Below are 26476 nucleotides of genomic sequence, written 5' to 3'. Positions count from 1 at the left end.
ACCACCACGATGGTGGCATAATTTTTTGACCAATAAAACACCAACATCTAAACCTCGGTTAATTCTTAATAAGAACTTCTTTAGAAGTGTGACAGAAATAAAGTCAATCTGGTTAGAAATAAGTGAATCAGATCTTTTAATCAGATCTTGAGAGATTTAATGTCTTTTATCTTCAGTTGATTTCAATTAAATGGTTTTGGCTGAAGTCAGTTGTAGTTCTTGTGTTTCTCTTTTCTTCATTGATTCTGCTTGTTAACAGCAGGTGTTCATCATAAATGTTCAATCATCACTTAATTTATAGCTTAATTATCTCATTAAATTTAACTCTGCTTCAGTGTTATTTTAACACTATTCAGGATCAAATGTACTCTGAGCAGAGTTGATTTAACTCTGGGGATTTTACTGTGCAGTCACTCCCATTATTAAGCTTTGAATGAGCCAGGATATTTTTAATATAACTGATTGTAATTGGCTGAAAAAAGAAATACACCTTGGATGGCTTGAGGGTGATTAAATTATGGGGTAATTTGTATTTTTGCCTGAACTAACCCTTTTACTGTAAGTCAAATGTATATGTGAACTAGGGATGATTAATTTCATAACCGTTTAAATGGAAATTTTTCAACCGACTAGTCTAACCCTGCCCCCCGGAGACAGTCTGTATGCTATCAGTTTGAAAGAACACTTAATCTATGAACAGTCAAATCCCATACTGAATGCCACTAAAATAGATATAGCCTATGTGATGTGCTTGCCTTGCATTGATCATTGTATATTAAACTTTAGCGTTCACTTAAGCAACGCATTATAGACATATTCAAATCAGCTGAGTCAATAGGCAGCGCAGGACCAATAAGTTTAAACCTAATGGCTTATTAAAAAACAGAAATCGCAAGAGAAACTCGATGTGTACCGACAACTACATTATTTAACCATATTTACTGCGTTAGGATGTTGATATAGCAACTGTTCAAGCGTTAAGTAAGTTTCATTCATAATGTTTCTCCTTTAATCCGATAAAAATCTTTCATATTGTCCTTCATAACCGGTAGTATAACAAGCCTAAGCAAGCTTAATTGTTATACTAGTTTGACATGACGGTAAAGTTTTGTGTACGCTTTCAAAATACTCCCTCACCTTGCTCATCTTCCGAGTGGACATTTCTCTGAACCCTCCGCGAGCGCCACTGAGAAAACCAACGCGTGCAATATCTGAAGTAAAATTAAACGATTTTGTTTTCCGCTGCAGATATACACTTTTCAATATAATATATTCATTTCAATATGTAACATTAACATGACGGTAATTTAAATGTAGCCTTTGTAAAAATATAAAGCAAAATGTGCAAAAAAAAAATAAATGTAACGTGTAAATGACTAGTGTTTTCCAAGTCGACTAGTAGCAGCAGTATCGTTTAATCGACTAGTCGGCTAGTCTCGCACATCCCTAATGTGAACACTCACAACATGTACATTGCTCATAGTCTATATGCACATGTTCATTTAGCTGTGTTTTCTCTTTCACTCTCTATAAAGCTTTCTTTGTAATTGGCATCCTAGAGGGAGCAGGCTAAGGTCTGAAATCTGGAGTTTCAACTTCTCTCCAGGATGCCTGTTTGATGGGGAAAAGGAAGGTAAACAAATAACAATGAATTTTTGTTGCTCATTGGATCAAGTTCAGTCACGTGGCTGGGGATATGTTGACGTACCAATAACTCAGAGCCAAAGAAGCAGCTTTGCATTCTGCTCAGCTAGCAGATGTTCATCGTGTTGTTTTGTGGTGTACTGTGGCATTTGGTCTTTTCTGACCACACTAGTAAAGAAAGTCCTGCAGGGGATATAAAAATATATACAAATATACAAATATATAAAAATAAAGCATTTACTTTTAAAATATGAAACATTATATATAAAAATGTGTTATTATTTTAAATATAACTAAGAAAAAGCAATGCAAACTGTTTCCTTCATTTTTTAAAGTTCTATGAACACCTTTTTTTCTTTTTTACCGCCATCGTTAATGGCAGCAATGTAATTGCTCTTGCTCATAAACCAAAGTCCTCTAATAAGTGTACAAATCCAGTCTGCCACAAGTCTAGCCACATGTAAAAGAATGTGGTCAGTACAGATGTTAGTTTTCCGAAGGGACCCGCGAAGGGGTGCCTGTTTTGTTTGATCAGCCACTTACAGAGAATGGAGTACAGATCATCAAATAAAAACAAAAGCAGATCTTTACATTTAGATACATGTTCATACTCCATAGAACAATCGTTTGGTCGCCTATGCTTCTGTACATAAGTTATGTTGATGTAAATATATGTCAGATCATACAATGGTCAATGAACATCTCATGAAGTCGTAAACACAATCCTTTCTTTTCCCAGTATTGGAAAATTTAACCACTCAAAGATTTAAAGGTGCAGTAAGCGATTTCTGAGAAAAGCTGTTGAAAGTGGATCGGACCGAGCACCAAAACACTTGTAGCCAATTAGCAATAAGGGGCGTATACACTCATTAAGGGGGAGGTGCCTGTGTTGCATAGCGTATTTGTGAATTTAGGGGCGGGGCTATCAAGATAGGGGTGTATGCCCGGTTGCATAAAGCACCTTAAGTGTAATTTTCCCTTAAGATTGCCCTTATGTTTCCCTTAAACTTAAGGGTGTTGCAGAAAATAACTGTTAAGTGTTACTTAAGGGTTTCTTTAGGTGAAACGTCATAAACCCTAAGAATTTCCCTTAAGTATATATTTTTCACTTAAGTAATCCCTTAAAAAAACGTTAGTGTGTTGCATAAAGCCCCTTAACCATCATTTCCCTAAGTATAACATAAGGTTCGGAAAACTTCACCTTAAGTGTTACGGAGTGAGCAGGTTCAATCCAAGTCTTCTAACGAGATACGATTGACCGCTTTATATGATAAACAAATTATACTTTAGCCGTTTATTCACATAAACATTGATGAAATCACATATGTAGCACATGTATATGGTCAACGGAAGCGCAAACGTGCGTGCATCAAACGCAAAAAAAAACTCGTTGGTTCTTGCGTGCACGTTTGAGCTTCCGACACAGCCGTAATCATGTGGATGTCTTTCAATAAATGGACATAAATAATGAGAGAATATTAAAAATATTTTTATTTGTTATCCAAAGATGAATGAAAGTCTTATGTGTTTGGAACGACATGAGAGTGAGTGAATGACGGCAGAAATCTCAATTTTGAGTAAACTATCAATTTGAGTTTCTCGTCTGGTCTTTCTCTTTCATATTTGGTTTTCTTTTTTGTTTTCCTTACCCATCTTATGTTGTTTTCTGTGAAAACTTACCATGATATGTATTAACAAATAACGTGTCCATGGCAACAGTAGAATTTTATAACGGCAAAACATGGGATGCTGTCTTGAAACACTTAACGGTTTCCCTTACCTAAGAGAACAGTTTCTGAGATTATATGCAACACCCTTAAGTCATTCCCTTAGTTAAGGGGAAATCACGCCTTAAGTGTCATACTTAAGGGAAAAACTTAAGGTGCTTTATGCAACTGGGCACTGGTCCTTTTGGGTAGGGGCATGTTTATTTTGGTGATTTCAAATATAAACATAATTTCTCAGAAATTGCTTACCTTTAATGAAAGTCATTCTCTCCAACATTTGACCATGTTTAAATCCATCCAACACAATTTTGCCGATTTTTGCATGGATAGTCCAGATATTCCTGGGCCTATAGCAATAACCAAGCAATGATATGCAATGAATGAACAAATAAAGCAACATATATAGCTTAAGCATTTCATTTAATCATCAGCTACAGTGAGAATGGCACAGATTCAAGAGAAACTCTCTTGCTAATGTTGGTTTTGTTCTGATTTCAAGAACATGTAAGATCATGCCAACCTGCCAAGAATGATAATGGCAGGACCACATTCCTGCTTTTGTGATATTGTTTAGTTCTCTTATACGCCTTTTCACCCAGGAATGGAAATTTGATACGTTTGGTTCACTAACTTGAGCTAATATGCTGTTTAAAATGTTTGATTGCAAGTTTGTTTAATTTTAAACCAAGCTTTTCTTCATAAATAATGACATATTTTCTGTATTCTCTGTTTATGTGAACCATTGAGCTTTTTATCTGAACCACATGAGATCTTTGTTCATGAATTTGTTTTCTGAGAAAGTCTTTCTTACTGAACTATACATGAAGCTGAACATTCTTTCTTTCTTTCTTTCTTTCTTTCCTTCTGTTATTTTAATATACTTTATAATGTAATTTATTCTTGTGATGCAAAGCTGAATTTTAAGCATTATTACTCCAGTCTTCAGTGTCACATGATCCTTCAGAAATCACTCTAATATGCTGATTTGCTGCTCAAGAAACATTTCTCATTATTATCAATGTTGTTTTTGGTGCTTAGAGAGTTAGTTCAGCCAAAAAATACAATTATGTCATTAATTACTCACCCTCATGTCGTTCCACACCCGTAAGACAAATTAAGATATTTTTCATAAAATCCGATGGCTCAGTGAGGCCTGCATTGCACATTTCAATGCCCAGAAAGCTACTAAAGTTATATTTAAAACAGTTCATGTGACTACACTGGTTCAACCTTAATGTTATGAAGCGACGAGAATACTTTATGTGCGCCAAAAAAACAAAATAACGACTTTATTCAACAATATCTAGTGATGGGTGATTTTAAAACACTGCTTCATGTATCAAACTGCCAAAGTCACGCCCCCCAGTGGTGAACCATTGAAATTTCGAAACACTTATGACGTAACGAAGCCTTGTTTACTGAAATCACGTGACTTTGGCAGTTTGATACACGCTCCGAACCACTGATTCGAAACAAAAGATTCGTAAAGCTTCGAATCTTCATGAAGCAGTATTTTGAAATCGCCCATCACTAGATATTGTTGAAGAAAGTCGTTATTTTGTTTTTTTGAGTATTCTCAGCACTTCATAACATTAAGGTTGAACCACTGTAGTCACATGAACTGTTTTAAATATGTCTTTAGTAGCTTTCTGGGCATCTGAAAGTGTTAATTATCTTGCTGTCAATGCAGGCCTCACTGAGCCATCAGATTTTATCAAAAATATCTTAATTTGTGTTCCGAAGATGAACGAAGGTCTTACAGGTTTGGAACGGCATGAGGGTGAGTAATTAATGACTGAATTTTCATTTTTTGGTGAACTAACCCTTTAATATTTTTGTGGAAACCGTAATATAGCCTATCATTCAAAAGTTTGGGGTGGGTAAATGGGAAATACATAAATAAAAGAAAGAAATTAATACTTTTATTCATCAATGACACATTAAATTGATAAAAAATAACAGTAAATACATTTATAATATTACAAAAGATTTCTATTTCAAATAAATGCTGTTCTTTTAAACAACCTTTTCATAAAAAAAACCCTGAAAAAATCAGTTTCCACAAAAATATTAAGCAGCAAAAACAGTTGTAAACATTGATTTATTGATGCCTTTCAGACTGAACAATGTCCCTATGTACAAATCTTGGGTAAGATTGATGGCCCTATGAAGTCCACTTTCTTGAGTGATTATAACTTACCCTTGGTTTGCATTTGGAACACCTTCATCTGAATGTAAATCAACAGTTCACTTCTTATCTAACATCTGTCCTCAGCCTGAAGATAAGAGCAGAGTTCTTACACCAGAGCCGCTGCCCGCTGTTTGACTCTGAGACTGAAGCTTTGAAAGGAGTAAGTAATGTCTGTTCACATGTGCACCAATCCCAATAATTGAAATAATTGTGAGAAAAATGCAGCTCTTGTTTTTTTGTTACAGGAACTGAGGAACACAGGGACACAGGAACTGTTAGTCCTAACTATTTGGACTAACAGCCTAAAGAGTTGATAGATGAGACCCAGAGTTAAACAGGAAGTTGTTTCCAGACCTGCTGTAATGGTGCGAGTGATTATACAAGACATGCCGTGTGAACCTTCAGCAGATGTGGAATTTCTGGAAGTGCGACCCCATACATTCCGTCAATATGGAATTATTCATTCATTGGCTGCGTATTCGTCTGGTGTTTTAGGTTATCAGGTGTTTTTTTGCTGCTTGTTACTGTAAAAGCCTGTCAAAAGTCGAAAATAAAGTTTCAGGTTGTCTCCAGCATGTCCTTATCAGAATGGCACGGAAGTATGATTCAGGATGACACACGTGAATGAATGAAGTGTACCAACTTCTCGGGGTAAATCAAGTGTAGCCTGAAGACTGTGTGTCAAAACAGAGGGGTTAAACTCACAGCGATATGTGCTTGTCTTCACATTTTCTCTGTCAAGAAAATACAAAACAGATTTCATGAGTAGACCCAAAATGACCTCGTGTGCCTACAAGAGTCTGTTTACCTGAATTATCAGCAAAGAAATTAATCTAAGTCATGATGTTCATGTTGTGTACTGAGATTCTGAGAAGTTTTGCTTCACTCCGAAAATATATAAAACACTAAAATATTAATAGGTTACTAAAATAAAATATTATAGGTTTGAATATGAACCTGTGAAAAGGATGAAGGTACAAGTGAACACTCACAAAAACTATGTCCTGGAATTTTGAAAATAATAACAAATCTGTCATCAGCCCAAGGGACTTTCCACTGATGCATCATTTATTGATCCTTAAATTAGTTATATATATAGTTATAGTTATATATATAGTTATAGTTATATATATATATATATATATATATATATATATATATATATATATTATTTTTTTTAATTAAATTATTAATGATTAATTCATAGTCTTTTACCACTGTTTTATTTAGCAGCCTATAAAAGGAAACACTTGCAGAAAGGCTAATATGTCACTTCCTGTAATCTCTGGAAAGGTCAAACTAAAGCAGTTTTTTGTTAATGTTTTCCTAAACCTATCATTTTTTACCGTATATAAGGCTTAAATGTTTTCTTAAGCGGTGTGTGGGTTTTTTTACTGAGTGCACATGAGTTCAGCCAAACAGTCTATTGTTTCAGACCTCACATCCTCTCACAGGTTTCTCGTTTGAGATGATCTGGGTAATCCCAGAGGCGTAATGATGGGGAGAGGTCACTGCAGAGGATCCATTGTAGAACAAAAATAGATTCACGTGAGGGATGTGATAATCATATTTCTGTTTTCTGTTTTGTTTATCCAAAGCGACTTACATTGGATTCAAGGTATACATTCTATCAGTACATGCATTCCCTGGGATTTGAACCCACGACCTTGCTGTTGTTAGCGCCACGCTCAACTGGTTGAACTGCAGGAATGCCATTTATATTATATTCATATTCAGTGAGATCTGTTATTTTAGCTGTCATGAACTTCTGTTCAAACAGAGCCACTGTTTCACAAGCGCATCATGACTAATTAGTTGGATATTTGGAACAGTCAACTATATGTTTCCCATTGCATGAATAATCTAATGACTTTAAAAATGAATTATTATTTGTTTTGCATACTTTGAGTAAACCCATAGCGTTAAAGGGTTAGTTCACCTAAAAATGAAAATTCAGTCATTAATTACTCACCCTCATGTTGTTCCAAACCTGTAAGACCTTCATTCATTTTCAGAACGCAAATTAAGATATTTTTGATAAAATCCGATGGCTCAGTGAGGCCTTAATAGCCAGCAAGATCATTTCCTTTTTCAATGCCCAGAAAGCTACTAAAGACATATTTAAAACAGTTCATGTGACTACAGTGGTTCAACCTTAATATTATAAAGCAATGAGAATACTTTTTGTGCACCAAAAAAACAAAATAACGACCTTATTCAACAATATCTAGTGATGGGCGATTTCAAAACACTGAAGCTTCGAAGCTTCATTAAGCAGTGTTTTGAAATCACCCATCACTAGATATTGTTAAATAAAGTCCCTTTTTTTTTTTGGCGCACAAAAAGTATTCTCGTTGCTTTATAATATTAAGGTTGAACCACTGTAGTCACATGAACTGTTTTAAATATGTCTTTAGTAGCTTTCCGGGCATCCGAAAAAGGAAATGATCTTGCTGACAAAGCAGATTTTTATGCGGATTTTATCAAAAATATCTTAATTTGTGTTCTGAAGATGAATGAAGGTCTTAAGGGTGTGGAACGACATGAGGATGAGTAATTAATGACTGAATTTTCATTTTTGGGTGAACTAACCCTTCAAAGTTGACATGAAACAAAAGTTGTGATAGTCTTTTCCGAGTGAAATTGGATGGTTGTGGTTTGCTATTGGTCGATCTCATGTGAGTGACAGGTTGCCCTGCCCTCACGCCAGTAAACATGTCATCAGAGAAGAGAAGAGATGACGCTGCATGAACAAGGGTAAGTTATTTTGATTAAAGATTATAAGGGCACATGAACAAAAAAAAAGAAAAGATGTGCAAAGGTAAAATAAGAATTGTCAGATTTGATTTCATGGTGACTTTAAATATTAAACTCATCCAACACTGTACTGTATAAACACAAATCTCAAAATGTGCTCAAAATTCTTTTTAATGATTTTAATTTATTCAATTTTTAAATTTAGATTTTTTAAAAGCAAAAATTCATATAGCCTAATTATATTGTAGGAGGTACCTGAGACATAGACCTGTAAGCAATGCACTAAAAACATATAAAACATCTGTCACTCAACTGTTAATTCATGACTTTATTGCTTAAATTAATTTATTAAGTTCAAGTTTAGCCAGTGAATTTCCCTGCACACTTGAAAAGAGTGACAGATAACTGCCTAAAAAGATTCTCAAACAGTATGACAAGGCTACTAAGAAAACCTGTATTTTCCAGTCTGATCATGTCTCTTAGTGGTTTTGGGTGAGTTTCTCTAGAAGCGCTGAGCGTTTTAACATGCAAAGCCACAAGCCAGAGTGAGGTACCAGCTTCTCATTAGCATAAGGATCTGAATGGGCAAAAGACCCCTGCTGGCATTCAGTGCTCTAGAGGTGCCAGCGTTGATACCACTTGAAACTGGGACAGAACTGGAGTCATACTTCCCGAAATACAAATCATGAGCATGTCATGAGTAATTTCTTGTGTTGTCATGGTGGTCATCGAAGGGCTTTATGCCCATAATGAGTTAAAAAGCCTGTTTACGTGATATAATGCACGATTACATCATACACTGGTGTTTGTGTCTCATCCCTTCAAATAATGCTTCAAATCACATTTGTTATTCAAATGCAATAATCTCAGAACTGTTTATTTGCTGAATGTATTCCTGAACTCAGATTTCTTTCTAGTGAGACATGAGCATGAAGCTCTCAGATGTAACATTTGAAATGATTGTCATTTTTATGTAATCTTGACTTTTTGACCATTTTAGATTGAGACATCTATTTTTACTTGCATATTTCAGTGATGAAACACGTGTCAGAAATGTTCAATATTTATTTATTTACAAGACTTTTATATATGTGTCTATATAGAAATTGACCAAATCTGAAAAAATTCACCGGATTATAAAGTGTGAAAAGTTAAAATATAAAAATAATTGTATTAATATATATATAAAAAAAAAATATATATATATAAATACATACTATTTTATAATTAAATAACATATTCCTTTCCTTTTAAACTTGCATTATTTAAACGGTTTTTGGTTATTTGTGTAAAGGGCTACTATGTCAAGGCGGAAATCCATAAATGGTAATATGCATAAGTAGACCCACTTGTTCTAGAGGGCGGGGCTTAATTAGTCTCGCTGGAATCACAACTGGAATCTGACTGGGTTTTTTGCGCTCACTCAGTCAGGAGGACTTTATAAACCACTTGGGAGGAGGATACACTACCTTACTTTTATCCTACCTGGTTAAAGGAGTTTTATTTGTTCTTCGTATTGTAGTTGGATTAGTATTGTCGCCTTGGGACAACATGGAAAGCAACAGGCAAATGAAATTTCGCATGCTTGTATTGGTTCTGGTTTCATTTTTCATGAAGGATTGCGCCTCAGGTGAGTCTCTTACCTGTGACATATAACGGGTGTTATTCAGTTTTTTAAGCAGCTTTCTATCGGTGTAAACCATTTCTATCGTTTTATTTAAAAAATGCTATTCAAAACAATCGTATTGATTCACTTGCTTTGCTCTTTTATAGACACCATTCCAAAAGCACAGAGCGTAGCCTGGTCCTCCACCAATTTTAAATCTATGTTAACATGGAGTCCAAAACCAACGAATTATTCCTACACTGTTGAATTTTCAGAGTAAGTCATTTTTTTGTTATTAAAGTTAGTAGTCTGGATGTTTATTATTGCGTCCATTGTTCTGAATGCAGTATGATAGCTATAAAAATGTGCTATAATTAGCAAATACACCCATCCAGGTTACATTTAAAAATATAAATTATTACATCAAATCAAAAGGTCTGAACACAATAGTGAAAATGGTCTAAATCTTTTACAGTTACCTCAAGGTCAATATAAAAGTGAAATGTACACATATAGAGCTGTATATATGTAGCATATAATGTTTATTTTAACACAGTAGTGCTAATGTTATTGCAGTTATCTAATATTACTTTGATCATATTGATTGTGACCAATCAAGTCATAATTCATTGATTATCTCAAAAGGTTTCTCACTGTGTAATCTCAGCATGGCCATAAACGTATAAAAGGTGTATAGGCAATGAAAGTGTATATTATGGATTTTCTCATTTGTTACCATCTATTTAACTTGTCAAAATGTCATTTATACTCAATTTTCTATCAGTGTTCATCAGTAATTTAATTAAACGTGGTCGGAAAAAGTGCATTGGATTTAACTCTGCAGGTTATAACTTTGGAAAGGCAGCAATTAAACTTACGATTTCAATTTTAGATGCTTTTTTATTAATGTGCAATGCATAAAAAAAACCTTTATGAATAAAAATGCTCTGTATTAAACTCTCACATGGTGTAGATTTGGCAATTCTAGCATAGTTCCACACCCATGACTTGTTACAGCAGGCACCAACCTGTCGCTTATTCTCATGTAATGTCATTTATTATTTCCAAATGTTTTCTTTACAATCTAAATGTCTGTGTAAATGATTGTAGATTGGGCAAGGACAGACAACGGACACCGCACTGTATCAGGACGATGGAAACTGAATGCGACCTGACTGCAGAGCTAGAAAACCTGAAGACTTATTACAGCGCAGACATCCTGTCTGAACCCATGCGGGGCGTCTCCTCGGATCTGGTTGAATTCCCTCATGTCAGCTCTGAGAAATTCTCCCCTTATCATGACAGTCAGTATTCTTGACAACCAACTTTACACTCTGTTTAATGACATGATTTTGAGACATTATAAAGATCTTCTGCTTTGATTCTCTTTCAGCTCTCATTGGCAGACCAGAGTTTACAATAGAAGTAAGCGATGACAAAAGGAAGATGACGCTGGATGTAAAAGATGTCTCCACGGCTCTCTTTAATGATCGTAAAGAGAGACTGAATATTCGGGATGTTTTTGGGGACGACCTGCTTTATAAGGTTACCTACAGGAAAGCAAAGAGCACTGGAAAGGTTAGTGTTGTCTGTAAAATGGATTATCTTTCGTCATTCTTTCTTTTCTGAGCTCTTTCGCCAATGCAAATTACAATCATAAATTATACCATGTGAACTAAATAATAAGTCATTTAATCATTTTAGCACCTTGCACTTATTAAATCATTAGGGATTAAATGAAAATGAACCATCCACATTTTCTTCAGGTAGAGACTAAAAGCTTTTTCTTCCATAAATTTTTTTTTTTTTTTTTTTTTTACTTAGAGGGCAATAATAATCCTAATTAAAAAACTGACAATTATTAAAATATTTATTTTACTCACCATGATATCATAGGGCACAATAAAGAAAAATACACTATAGTTACTATATATAACTATAGTTTATGCCAAATAATCTACACTACCATTCAAAATTTTGCATCAGCAAGATTTTTTAAAAATAAATTGATATTTTTATTCCGCAAGGATGCATTAAATTGATCAAAAGTGAGAGTAAAGACATTTATGTTACAAAAAAATTATATCTTTTGAACTCTACACTGCCTTCATTGTATTAACTCAAAATTTTAATTTCAGTGAACTCAAAATTTTGAGGCAACCAGATAACTTACTTTTTTAAGTTAAACCAACAATTCTTTTTTACAGTGTATATTAATCAAAGAAGTTTCCAAAAAAAAAATTTAGCAGCACAACCGTTTTCAACATGAATAATAATAAGAAACAACTGTTTCTTGATTAGCAAATGATTTCTGAAGTATCATGTGAAACTGAAGACTGGAGAAATGATGCTGAAATTTTAGCTATGCATCACATGATTGCATATATATATATATATATATATATATAATGGGACCTTATTGCAAACTGGGTTACACTTTATTTTAAGGTGACCACTGTAAAATAAAGTGTTACCATAAACCTATATGATACATTACACATATTATACATAATTTTATGTGTTGGCCTCTTCAGAAAGAGAAGACCAGTAAAAGCAACATCATTGAGCTGACGGATCTGGACCAAGGAGTGAGTTACTGTTTCACCGTTCAGGTGTACCTACCCTTCCGCGCTCAAGACAAACAACACGGGGAGCTCAGCAACATCCAGTGCTCTCCAGAAGGAGAACGATCTATCTTTGAAGGTAATGCTTTCACTCTTTAAATAACAAGACTTAAACTTGGTCTGTCAGGGATTTTTAGCACAACAATCCCAGGAAAAGCAAACATTGGGAATTTTGTCTTGATAGGGAGTGAATCATTTTCCCAAAATAGACTCCCTCCCCTGATCTGGATTCTCGCTGTAACGCATCCATTTATGAAGTGTCGGATAGCTGATATAGTATCATATCAGAGGATTATATGGACTCTATGAATGTGTGATTCACAGCGCTGACTGAGACACTTAATGCAACTCATAATTGATAAGAAATGTGTCTGTTGGGTGGATTGTGATAGTAACTTGTGATTGAATCATATCAGCGTCTAGGGACCAATAGAACTGCAAAATTCCTGTGGCGTCCATCAAACTCATCGTTGAATTGAGTGTTTGTGTGAACATAATGATGATGATGTAATGTTTTTGCAGAGTACGGCATGGGTGTCATCGTTGGAGCCATTCTTATCATCATTTTGGCAATAACAGCTATCATTATTGTCATCGCGATGTGCTGCAGACGAAGAAAGCAAGCGAAAAACACAGGAAAAGAGGGATTACCATTGAACGGTGTGTGAGGAGTTTGGGTACGTCTAAATTGGACTCTCCCTTATGAAGGGAGGATGGCATCCGGTTCCTCTATAAAACAGTGTTTCTGTGAAACCTCAAAATGTAGATATGTTAGACATATATTTTAGCAAGACAAGACCTTTATACTGTCAGGTGGTGGGTTCTTTAGTCTGGCACTGAAGTGTACTGTATAGACGTTTTTATAAACACTACCTAATTTCACCTACTTGCTAACAAATGGAAATACTGTATGATTTAAGATAGGGGTTTTTGTACACACTTGGGAGAATCAAAATCTGATCTTATTTTATTAAATGAAAAAAGTAATTTATTTTTTAGCTTAATACTGTAAACTGTATTCGTTTTTTGCATATGTGTTGTAACAGTGAAACGCTCTTCTAATTTAATTTTAACATTGCAACTGTACATGGTTAACCATTAATCAAAAAAAAAAAAAAAAAAAGTTAAATCTGGTGTTTTGTTACCATTTTGGTACACAAAATGTATCATTATACTACAGACCTGTGAATTCAGTGGGATTGGTACTGATGTGGATTTTAAACACACAAATAAAAAAATAAATATACAATAATGCACATGTGGACTAATCAGCATGCTGATCTTTGCCTTTTTTTCCCTAACTTCAAAGAACATGTTATATATTATGCCTTATATGCATATTCAGTTTCAAAGATCATGTTTAACTTAACAATTAGTTAAATAGCTCAATGGCGCCCTCAATTGTAAGTTAGTAGACTTCCATTAAATGTGACTTGACTGTCAAATATTTAGAGGTCCAAGTTGTTTTACATTTAAAGAATATGTATATATAATTATTATTTTATATATACATCTATGTATATATATATTCACACTACCAGTCAAAAGTTTGGAAACATTACTATTTTTAATGTTTCTGAACAAAGTCTCTTATGCTCATTAAGGCTGCATTTATTTCATAATAAATACAGTAAACAATACTGTGAAATATTATTACAATTTAAAATGATGGTTTTATATTTTAATATACTTTTAAAAAATTTTTTTTTTTTTTTTTCTGTGATGCAAAGCTGAATTTTCAGTCTTCAGTGTCACATGATCCTTCAGCAATCATTCTAATATGCTGATTTGATACTCAGTTATTATCAATGTTGAAAACAGTTGTGTTGCTTAATATTTTTTTGGAACCTGTGATACTTTTTTCAGGATTCATTGATGAATAAAAGGTTAAAAAGAACAGCATTTATTCAAAATATAAATCTTTTCTAACAATATAAATCTTTACTATCACTTTTTTTTTTTATCAATTTAACACATCTGTTCTGAATAAAAGTATTAATTTCTTTCAAAAAAAAAAACAAAAGAAAAAAAATTACTTACCCCAAACTTTTGAACGGTAGTGTATATTGTTACAAAAGATTTCTATTTTAAATAAATGCTGATATTTTTTAACTTTTTATTCATCAAAGAATCCTGAAAAAGTATCACAGGTTATAAAATAATATGAAGCAGCACAACTGTTTCCAACATTGATAATAAATCAGCATATTACAATGATTTCTGAAGGATCATGTGACACTGAAGACTGGAGTAATGATGCTGAAAATTCAGCTTTGCATCACAGAAATAAATTATATTTTAAAGTATATTAAAATAGAAAACCATAATTTTAAATTGTAATAATATTTCACAATATTATTGTTTTTTCTGTATTTATTATGAAATAAATGCAGCCTTAATGAGCATAAGAGACTTCGTTCAAAAACATTAAAAATAGTAATGTTTCCAAACTTTTGACTGGTAGTGTATATATATATATATATATATATATATATATATAATGTTTTATTTATTACAAAAAAACTAATATTGACAGAAAACTTGCTTTGTTTCAATATGGACATCACTAAAAATAATGATAACTTGCATTTCAGTAAGTGAGTCAGGAGTTGATTCAGTCACAATCAGTTCAGTTCAAAACGGTAGCTGCATCTTAAAGGGTTAGTTCACCCAAAAACTGTCATTAATTACTCACCCTCATGTCGTTCAGAACACAAATTAAGATATTTTTGATGAAATCCGAGAGCTCTCTGACTCCTCCATAGACAGCAATATAACCAACACTTTCAAGGTCCAGAAAGGTACTAAAGACATCGGTAAAATAGTCCACGTGACTGCAGTGGTTCAACATTAATTTTATAAAGCAACGAGAATACTTTTTTGTGCGCAAAAACAAAAAAATAACGACTTTATTCAACCTGGAAGCACTGAACGTAAACAGCGTAGGAGAATGACACAGAAGAGAAGATATTGTTGAATAAAGTCATTGTTTTTGCGCACAAAAAGTATTCTTGTCTTCATAAAATTAAGGTTGAACCACTGCAGTCACGTCGACTGTTTTAACGATGTCTTTAGTACCTTTCTGGACCTTGAAAGTGTTGATTATATTGCTGTCTATGGAGGAGTCAGAGAGCTCTCGGATTTGATCAAAAATATCTTAATTTGTGTTCCGAAGATAAACGAAGGTCTTACGGGTGTGGAACAACATGAGGGTGAGTAATTAATGACTGAATTTTAATTTATGGGTGAGCTAACCCTTTAAAAGTTAACTATTAAAAGAATACACTTAGTCCTTCTGAATCATACTAAACTGGACGTATGTTTTTGATTTACTAAAAAGGAACCAGTTCATAATAGTCATTAATCAGACTGCACTGGTTGTGCTGCATGCTTTTGATTCACCAAACCAAATTGGCTTATAAGAGTTATTTGCTAGTTAATCAAACAACATTGGTTGCATTGTATGTACAGCCTGATAGGACAACTCTTTAGCCAAGACCTGTTAACTGATCTTTCGCATAACATACAGACAGCAAACTCGCATTCGCAGCTCAGATAAAATATGATTTTGCACATATAAGTAAGACTGTATTTTTGCAGTAATCTCAGCAAATCACTTCTTTTTATGAAATATAAATGTTTTATTTTGTTCATCGCAAACTAAACACGAATTTAACTAAAAAAAAAAACTAAATTAAAATAAAATATACAACAGAATTATTAGTGCAATTAGAACTTTCGCCAAAGTGACTGTTGTGTTTATTAAAAGCAGACTAGGAAAAACGTCAAAGTTAGACTTTGCGTTTAGGGACGGATGTCTGGTACACACACTTCCCGTCTGGCTGGATGTAATTTATCATCATCTCATTTGTATTGACCTCAAAGTACACAAATGCTCCTGTCGTCTTATTGACCATGTTGGAGAACAGCTGCCAAGATGACGGGAAGCTGCTCTTGTGGTCAGTGTGAATATCCTCCGCAATTCCTGTGCCGCTGACGACATATGAACTTCCATCGTCTTCTCTGATAAACTGATGAAACAAAATTTTTTTTACATCATATTAAGTCATATTTATAGTTCCATTGCTTAAAGGGATAGTTCACCCAAAAATGAAAACTCTGTCATCATTTACTCACCCTCAAGTTGTTCCAAACCTGTATAAATTTCTTTTTTCTGCTGAACACAAAAGAAGATATTTTGAAGAATGTCAGCAGCCAAACAGTTAATGGACCCCATTGACTTCTATAGTATGAAAAAAAAAGTACTATGGAAGTCAATGGGGTTCATCAATGGACATTCTTCAAAATATCTTCTTTTGTGTTCAGCAGAAGAAGAACAACTTTAGGGTGAGCAAATGATGACAGAAGTTTCATTTTTGGGTGAACTATCCCTTTAAAGCTGTTTGGTCAGTAGTGTAGCAGCCATAACGCAAAACACTTTAGCACCCCTAGAAGTAATTTGCTTAATACAATTTTGGGTTGCACTTTATTTTACAGTACGTGCACTTACGTGTACTTACCTAAGTAAGCACTAGGTAATATAAGGTAAATACAGGGGTTAGGTTTAGGGGTAGGTTCAGGGTTAGTACCTAGTTATTACACAGTTATTACAATTACAATAATAAGTACATAGTATGTACATGGGGAACAGGACTGTAAAATAAACTGCTACCCAATGTTGTATTAAAAAGTTGCTTGATTTTCTGTTACACAATAATGTGATGTTTAAGATACTGACCTGTAGACTGTGGTCATGACCACACAGATATAAGGAGACATTGTACTTTTTCAGGAGGGGTCTGAGTTTTGATACCAGGCACTTGGTCGGACCATGATGGCCAATGGACCAGACTGGATAATGACCGGCCACAATGACAAAATCTGACCTGAGGATATGTAACCACAAGATGCATTTATTATAAAAGCATTTGATGAATTTCAACTTTGTTTCACTTCTGATGTGGAAAACAGCTGTGAGTGTTTTATTCTCGGTGGAGTATTTACTGTACTTTCCCCTGCACATGTGAGGACATGTGCTGTTTGAGTTTAGTTTTATCTGGCTGCTAACAGTGTACATTAAACACAATCCTCTCAGGCGCTTAACCTTTCGCCCTTTTTCAAGATAAGTTAACAAGTATTCACTGCAAGAATCGACTGAATTAAAAAAAAAAAAAAAACTAGGCAATTAAAATAAGAAAAAGTTCACCCAAAAATGCAAATTTATAACTTAAATTAAAGTTGGCTTCATAAGACTTGAAATATACAGCCGATCTAACCAATCATCCCCATGTTTTTTCTGACAAAGCAGTCAGGAAGTGGATTAACGTCGGTGGATTTTTAAAAATGGTGTGTAGCCTACATCTTTCTGAGGTTGAAACAATATTCCTTCTGATGTTCATTCATGTTTATTTGATGCTATAAATGAACTAGTAAGAAGAGATTATCTGTTCAAGAGCCACTTGAAATGAGGCGTTACAGCATCACGACACATTAAAGATCCACAAAAGGGTATTTATTGTCTAAATTTCTTTAAAACTTACAAAATTTGACATTTGAGACTTTGTTTCATATCAAAAGTAACCTGCTGTCTTGTCTGTCGATGCGTTGTCAGTGTCCTTTTTGCTCCGCGATGTATTGTGTCCGACAAGCCACGCCACACATCATTTTTTTCAGAGAGAAAAATACCGTTTGTGGCTCTTTAATGTGTCGTGACAGATTGCTGTAGCGCAGTTCAAGCGGCTTGTGAACCGATCATTTCTTCCTACTTGTTCATTTATAGCATCAAATAAACATGAATGAACATCAAGAATGTTGTTTCAATCGCGTCGAATTCGAATGTTGTTTCGAAAGATGTCAGTACACACCATTTTTCAAGTTCAAGTTCATCTACGTTAATCTGCTAACTCCCCTGACTGGTTTGTCGGACAAAATGGCGGATTCGGCGTTATGATTGGTTAGATCGCCTGTCAATCAAACTCCTGGTGAAGGGTCAATTGCATACGATTGCATACAGTACTTTTATTAGTAGCTACTATAAACTGTCATTGAATGGAAAAGAGCTGCGTGAAGATTATTTGAACCTGTAAAGCCTGACATATAAAACAGAAAAATATATATATTTTTAATTTAACAATTTATTGAACCTTTAGACAAAATATATAAAAAAGTTTACATATGTGTTTTATGTTTTGTAACATATTTGATATTTTAGGCTTTTATGGCTCATATATATGATATAGGACAATATGGAGCTCATACTTGAGGAGAAAAACTTTTATTTAGAGGCCCAAACTGAGCAAAAAATATGTAGTATAAATTATAGAAGTTGTTATTTATATGGCCAAAGCGTAAGATGAAATGTATATCAATATGATTTTTTATAACAGTATAACAGACTACTTGCATAAAATGCATATACTGTAAACATCAGCTGTCAAACTATATTTTCCAATAATATGTATTAGTAAGATGATATTTAAATGTGTCATTTAAAATATTGTATATTGTAAATATTGTAATATTTTTTTAAAATGTATCGATTTTGTATTGAAATCTAGTAAACCTACTGCAAGTTGCTTCAGTCCAGTAAATGTTTGTCTTGAAATATTAATAACAATATAACAGCTATTCTTACGTTTATTTTTGATATTAATATTACTTTAAATATGAAATATTTCACAGCAAAAACACGTCTAGCAAGACCTGAAGCCGGGCATTTTTAGAAATTTAAAAAGGTCTTTTACTTGCAAAAAATGTAGATTGTGTACAAGAGTTTTTTCTGTAAAGAAAATTATGATCATGTTGTTCATTTTGAGGCCTTGAAAAAATTAATGTATTAAATATGACACAGTAGGCTTTATAAGGTTAAACATTTCTTCTTTGGGTTCCACACAAAACATAACGGCATTTATGTTTGCAATAATGATAAGATTAACTGTTGGTCATATTTTTATTAACGAATGCCAGGAGTGTTTTTAAGAGAATGTGAGGGTGGATCTGAGGCGGTGAAGGAGTGAGAGGCAATAAGTGAAGGAGGAGACAATGGAGGAGTGGAAGGAGTGTGGCAGGTCAGGGCCTTTAAAGCATGCCCTAAAATTCCCTTTACCAGACTAATGTTTGCTCAGTAAAAAGCAAAACATTGGACGTTGGATTTCATTGTTGTTTGTTCATCTATTATACACTGTGACTCAATTCCGATTTTTTCCTCCCATGTGGCACAGATTGGATATGACCCACGAACATGTAAGCAGGAAAAAGGTGCGCAGATTCTGATATTCTCAGATCGGTTTCCGGAATCATTCATATGTGGTAATAAATCTGAATCAGATACGTGCATTTGCGCCTGCCGTGTAAGCAGACTGGTCGGATATTCCCCTGAGTCGTACGTCATTGAAAAAAATATTGGGCAGTATTTAGGTGTTAACTAACTACTGTTCAAGGTCAAGGTCAAGGTCCAGGTATCTTTATTAGTACCTGAAGGAAAGACAGGAGATTCAGCAGTCCATCCTTAAGACAATTCATAAGACATAACAACATACAATAACAATAAAATATTAAAAAATAAATAAAAAGTCATGACAAAGTGCTTTTACACACTCCCTCAACGCCCACTTAAAATACTAAAGTAACCATGCATATCATCTCCTACTTTTTTCATTTAATAATTATAGCTGCAGATACAAAGGTATTCCTATATCGTCTAGTTCTCCATAGGGGCCACGAACCGACATCCAGAGGGGATGAGCTGAAACTCAACATGTAAAGGGTGGGAACAATCTCTAATTATAAAACTCGCCTTACGCTGTAAATAGTTGGAGTAAAGACCTGCTAAGTTGAGTTGTGGTTCACCTATAATTTTACTTGCCCACCTAACAATTTGATTCAGAGAATTTTTGTTCTTCAAAGACAAATTACCAAACCACGCCACAAGGGAGAACGACAAGACTGATTCAATAAAAGCCATCATAGATTTGTCAATGTGAAATCTAGACAGCTTTCTGAGGGAAAACAGACGCTGATGTCCCTTTTTACATACCATCTCAGCTTTCTACACAGTCCACCGCCTGATCTTTAATAATCGTAGTGTCATAACGTAAAGCACAAGTTCTAAAATCCATAATCATGTCCTTTGTTTTAGTTATATTTAACTCCAAATAAGATTCATCACACCAGTTGACAAACTCCTCAATAACAGGACCATGGCCAGACTCATTGTCGTGTAACAAACTCACAATAACTGTGTCATCAGCAAATTTCAATATAGTCCTATTTACATGGTTACTTTGGCACATATTTGTATACAAAATATAAAATAAAGGTGAAAGAACACAGCCCTGGGGTGAACCAGTAGACGAACATAATAAATCTGATAAAATGCCATTTACTTTCACCCTCTGTGTTTTGTTTGTCAAGAAATCCAGTATCCAACCCACTAAATTGTTGCTCAGCTTAAAATGCTCTATAAGTCTCATAGTTAAAATGTGAGATTGGATAGTATTAAAAGCTGAGGAAAAGTCAATAAACAACAGTCTAGCATGAGTATTTCTCCCTTCTAAGTGCTTAGACAAAAGATTAATGGGTTAGTTCACCCAAAAATGAAAATAATGTCATTTATTACTCCCCCTCATGTCGTTCCACACCCGTAAGACCTTCGTAAATCTTCGAAACACAAATTAAGATATTTTTGTTGAAATCCGATGGCTCAATGAGGCCTCCATAGCCAGCAATGACATTTCCTCTCTCAAGATCCATTAATGTACTAAAAACATATTTAAATCAGTTCATGTGAGTACAGTGGTTCAATATTAATATTATAAAGCGACGAGAATATTTTTGGTGCGCCAAAAAAAACAAAATAGCGACTTATATAGTGATGGCCGATTTCAAAACACTGCGTCAGATAGCTTCAGAGCGTTATGAATCTTTTGTGTCAAATCATGATTCGGATCGCGTGTCAAACCGCCAAACTGCTGAAATCACGTGACTTTGGTGCTCCGAACCGCTGATTTGACACACTGATTCATTATGCTCCGAAGCTTCCTGACGCAGTGTTTTGAAGTGTGCAGTGTTTTGGCTCACTGAGCCATCGGATTTCAACAAAAATATCTTAATTTGTGTTCTGAAGATTAACGAAGGTCTTACGGGTGTGGAACGGCATGAGGGTGAGTAATAAATGACATTATTTTCATTTTTGGGTGAACTAACCCTTAAGTAGAATAATTGTAGCGTCCTCAACTCCTCTATGTGCCCTATAGGCAAACTGTATAGGATCAAGAGCTTTCTCAGTTTGCCTTACAATCTCTGTCTTTACAAGCTTTTCAAATGATTTCATTACAAACGAAGTGAGGGCAATTGGCCTGAGGTCATTTAAAGCCTTTGGGACAATTATTTTTAGGAGCCGGGAAAATAACATCCCGCTTCCACAGGTTAGGTACATGTATAAAGACATATTAAAAATATCATAAATGATGTAACTTAATTGCCCTGCACAATATTCCTGCACAGATATTGTCTGGACCAGGACTCTTATTTACCTTTAAAGAAAGAAAAGATTTTTCAACTGCTCTCTGGTATAGGACGAGATGATGATTATCTTTAAATTTATATCTCAATTCCTCAATGTCATTCTTAAAATCAAACTGATTGAATCTCAAATAAAAATTATTTAGTGCACTGGCAAGTTCACTATTTGACCCGAAACCATCCATGGCAATATCAGTTCTATTCACAATATTGCTCTATACCTACTCTAGTTTTCATACCAGACCATGCTGAAGCAATATTCTTCTCAGCCAGTTTACTCTTTAACCTCCTTATTTGCTGCTTCTCTTTCTAAGATCCCTCCTTGACTGTATACTATACTAATATCTAATATTATATGTTATACTAATATCTCACCTGGTATTTTGAAGCTTCTGCTCTATCCACTTCAGCTGTTTGTTAGCAGCAACGTAGTCTTCCGGACCCACAGGGTGAAGCCCGTCATAAGTGTTGCCACACAGAACCACAGTGTCGATCATCAGAACCGTGATGGACGTGTTGCTGTGAGGAACCTTGAAGTTCAGCTCATAGTAGAGGTCAGGGTAGATCCTGCCAAACATTAACAGCAGCCCGCTGTGGTCATGAATGCTCATTTTTACATTCTTTAATGCACAGATGTTAACCTTTGACCTCTGACTCACCATCTTTCAGATCTGTTTGAGTAGGCGATCTGGGCTGATATGTTTCCTCGGTGATCGTGATTTCCTGCTATCAGGTACCACGGCACGGGCATCAGCGCGGGATGAGAGAACACACTCTCATAGGTAGACTGAAGAATTTATTAGAGCTTTATTAGATTCATAATTAAAAAAAAGAATTAAATATTATACATTATATGCTGTATATATAATATATTATGTATATAATTGTATATATAAATATAAAGTATTATATATTATATTTTATTATAATTATACATATATTTAAATATTATGTATTAGTAAAATAATAATGCATAATAACTAATAAAATTACATTATGTAATTGAAAAAAATGAAATAACATTTTAAAATATTAAATATTGTAAATAATAATAATTAGTAGTATTTAATATAATTATTATTATTTAATTATTATTAATAGAAGATAATTTTATTTATAAAAGTAGATTATGCTATTTAAGTAAATTTAAGTAATTTTTAATTTTTGTAAGAGATGTAAATGGTTTGTGCATATGGTATCATTCAGTACCATAATAGAGAATATATCAAAGCACCTCACCGTACCATGGTACTTTTATTTAATTTAATTTTATTTAATTTAGTTTTATTATGTGCTGTCGAAACAATTAATCAAGATTAATCACATCTAGCATAAAAGAAAAAAAAAAAAATATATATATATATACACACACACATATATACACATATATACATTTATATATACTATATACACCACATACACACGTTATGTTAGATGCGATTAATCGCAATTTATTTTATTTTATTTAGTGCTGTCGAAACAATTAATCGCATCTAGCATAACATACATATATATATATATATATACACACACACACACACACACACACATATACAATTATATATACTGAATGGTTTGTGCATATGGTATCATTCAGTACCATAATAGAGAATATATCAAAGCACCTCACCGTACCATGGTACTTTTATTTTATTTTATTTTATTTTATTTAATTATGTGCTGTCGAAACAATTAATCAAGATTAATCGCATCTAGCATAAAAGAAAAAAAAAAAATATATATATATATATATATATATATATATATACACACACACATATATACACATATATACATTTATATATACTATATACACCACATACACACGTTATGTTAGATGCGATTAATAGCAATTTATTTTATTTTATTTAGTGCTGTCGAAACAATTAATCGCATCTAGCATAACATACATATATATATATATATATATATATACACACACACACACACACACACATATACATTTATATATACTAAATGGTTTGTGCATATGGTATCATTCAGTACCATAATATAGAATATATCAAAGCACCTCACCGTACCATGGTACTTTTATTTAATTTAATTTAATTTTATTTTATTATGTGCTGTCGAAAAAATTAATCAAGATTAATCGCATCTAGCATAAAAGAAAAAAAAAAAAATATATATATACACACATATATACACATATATACATTTATATATACTATATACACTGCATACACACGTTATGTTAGATGCGATTAATCGCAATTTATTTTATTTTATTTAGTGCTGTCGAAACGATTAATCACATCTAGCATTAAAAAATTATATGTGTATATATATATATATACACACACACACACATATACATTTATATATACTATATACACTACATACACACGTTATGTTATGTTAGTTGCGATTAATAGCGATTAACTGATTTGACAGAACTGATTTTATTGTATAGTTTCTAAATTTGTTTAGGCTTCTAATAACAATTACTGTATTTACACTGATGTAAACATGGTGATGAGGAACCATCAAGTTTTACCTGTGCTTACTGTGGTCTTACTACAAATACAAGTAAACCATATAAAATACCATAAAACAAAACACCATAAATCAGTACTATAGTACAGAATATATCAAAGCACTATGGCCATCTGAAATTTCTTACCGTCTGAAACCTCACTGTACCATGGTACTTTTTTGCAATATTTTTATTTATTTAATTTTATAGTTTCTAAATGTATTTAGGCAACTAATATCAATTTACCATAGTTACATCTATCTAAATATGGTGATGAGGCGCTAACCAGTTTTACTTGTGGTAGAATTATTATGACTATGCACAAACTATGGTCATTAAGGGAAACGCTTGACTGTGTTCTGTTCCTCTACCACTAGAGGGACCTAATTGTCTTTCACACTAACAGTATCACATGTCCTGATGGTGTAAAGACAGTTCACTGCACTAAAGTACCCTGGACACGGTCCCACCGTCTGCTCTTCAACCTGTCTGATCCTAGTTACATCAACACCAGAAATCAAACCTTGAAACTAGACTGCCTGTTGTACATGATAACCTGAGAAAATCTTATATTTTACATGGTGGATACCTCAAAAGGTTTGAGGTCATTTCACAAATTTATACCTATCCTTTCACTTCCTCTAATCCCTCTCTATTGTAGCTTATGATACTTAGAGTCACCATGAAATCAAAATTGAAAATTCATGTTTTTTTAATGTTTATAATAAATTGTTTATCTGTGCACATCATTTTTTAATTCATGTGCCCTCATAATCTTTGATCAAAATAAGTTCCCCTCCCTCTTACAGCAGCATCTCTTCCCATCTCTGATAATGTGTTTACTGGCGCAAGGGCAGGACATCCTGTCACTCACAAGAGATCGACCAATAGCAAACCACATCCATCCAATCAATTCCCGGTGGACAAAATCAAGTCCCCCCCCCCCCCCCCCCCCCTACATTTTCACTCAGATAGACGTCACAATAGGGAAGAAAAGTCTATCACAAAGAAATTTAGGAGAAGAAACTTGTTGATCACCTTAAAGCGGGTGTCATCTACGTCCCTGACCCCACTGTAGTAGAAATGATCTCCAAGACTGAGGACGAAATCCAGACCTAAGCTCATAGCAATTCTGCCCATTTCATTTGCTGTATCATACTCATGCGGCGTGTAGAAGGGGTATAAAGGAAGTCCACCCCAATCTCCAATCCCAACAAACCTTAGAAAAGCTGGAGAGAAATAAGACTTTATATCAATGCACATTCAACAGACCCACTTCATGCTTGATCACATGGAAAATTCTTTCTGAACCGGTTTGTCTGCTCTAGTAATCATGTTGCCAGAAATGATTACACTTCCTGACATTTTAAAGTTTGTAATCATACAGAAGAAAATACATCAGAAATACTCTACCTTGTTCTTTCGCCTGACATGGTGGGCTGAATGTCTGAAGGCAGAAGATAAGAAAGAAGGCCAACCACGCCATATCATGCCTTCAGATGGCTGATCTGATCCTGGAAACGGTCACAGTGTAAGTGAAGTTATGGGTTTGAGAGTCACACAGACACTGACAAGCCACAAACAGCTTAACATTCTATTCTCTGCACCTAAAGGGAAACAAGTTGTGGTTTATGACAAGCTTCCTGTATTGAGCTGAGAATGAGTGAAGCACATGATGCAGTGGCCAATGTTCACCAGTTTACACTGTAAACAAATGCATGCTATTATCAGCTATCAGAATAAAAGTGCTTAGAAATACAATAATAATACTAGGACAACTATTAATAACATATTAATTGTTGCTGGTAATAAAAATAATTTTATAAGAATTGTTGGTAACATGTTAGTATAGGGAACACATATAAACGATTAACTACGACTTTTCCCTCAATAAACTCCTAATTTACT

The 26476-nt window shown here is 33.9% G+C and overlaps 2 protein-coding genes and 1 long non-coding RNA gene across 4 annotated transcripts; 2 read left to right on the top strand and 1 right to left on the bottom strand.

Annotated features, from left to right (window-relative positions):
* The first annotated feature begins 857 nt into the window (after positions 1 to 857).
* Positions 858 to 6270, top strand: LOC127505784 (uncharacterized). 2 transcript variants are annotated; one of them, XR_007927816.1, is made up of 4 exons: positions 858 to 981; positions 1560 to 1633; positions 5647 to 5722; positions 5808 to 6270. It is a non-coding gene; the product is annotated as an uncharacterized LOC127505784 (long non-coding RNA). The 2 variants fall into 2 exon arrangements; XR_007927815.1 differs by having other exon boundaries at positions 900 to 981; positions 1536 to 1633.
* A 3446-nt stretch (positions 6271 to 9716) lies between these two features.
* Positions 9717 to 13805, top strand: f3a (coagulation factor IIIa). Its single transcript, XM_051881593.1, has 6 exons — positions 9717 to 9949; positions 10093 to 10201; positions 11036 to 11229; positions 11319 to 11503; positions 12460 to 12628; positions 13072 to 13805. The coding sequence occupies exons 1-6, from the start codon at positions 9871 to 9873 to the stop codon at positions 13215 to 13217; spliced, it is 882 nt and encodes a 293-aa protein (XP_051737553.1). The 5' UTR covers positions 9717 to 9870; the 3' UTR covers positions 13218 to 13805.
* A 2361-nt stretch (positions 13806 to 16166) lies between these two features.
* acp5b (acid phosphatase 5b, tartrate resistant) lies at positions 16167 to 26203 on the bottom strand. Its single transcript, XM_051881584.1, has 6 exons — positions 25982 to 26203; positions 25607 to 25797; positions 22731 to 22858; positions 22447 to 22638; positions 17288 to 17435; positions 16167 to 16580 (listed from the first exon to the last, which is right to left on the bottom strand). The coding sequence occupies exons 1-6, from the start codon at positions 26052 to 26054 to the stop codon at positions 16341 to 16343; spliced, it is 972 nt and encodes a 323-aa protein (XP_051737544.1). The 5' UTR covers positions 26055 to 26203; the 3' UTR covers positions 16167 to 16340.
* Positions 26204 to 26476: the final 273 nt, after the last annotated feature.

The sequence above is a fragment of the Ctenopharyngodon idella genome, chromosome 23, assembly GCF_019924925.1.
Source record: "Ctenopharyngodon idella isolate HZGC_01 chromosome 23, HZGC01, whole genome shotgun sequence".
In the NCBI taxonomy this organism is placed as follows: domain Eukaryota; kingdom Metazoa; phylum Chordata; class Actinopteri; order Cypriniformes; family Xenocyprididae; genus Ctenopharyngodon; species Ctenopharyngodon idella.
The sequence above is the reverse complement of the archived record's forward strand: the minus strand, read 5'-3'. Positions and strand labels throughout refer to the sequence as shown.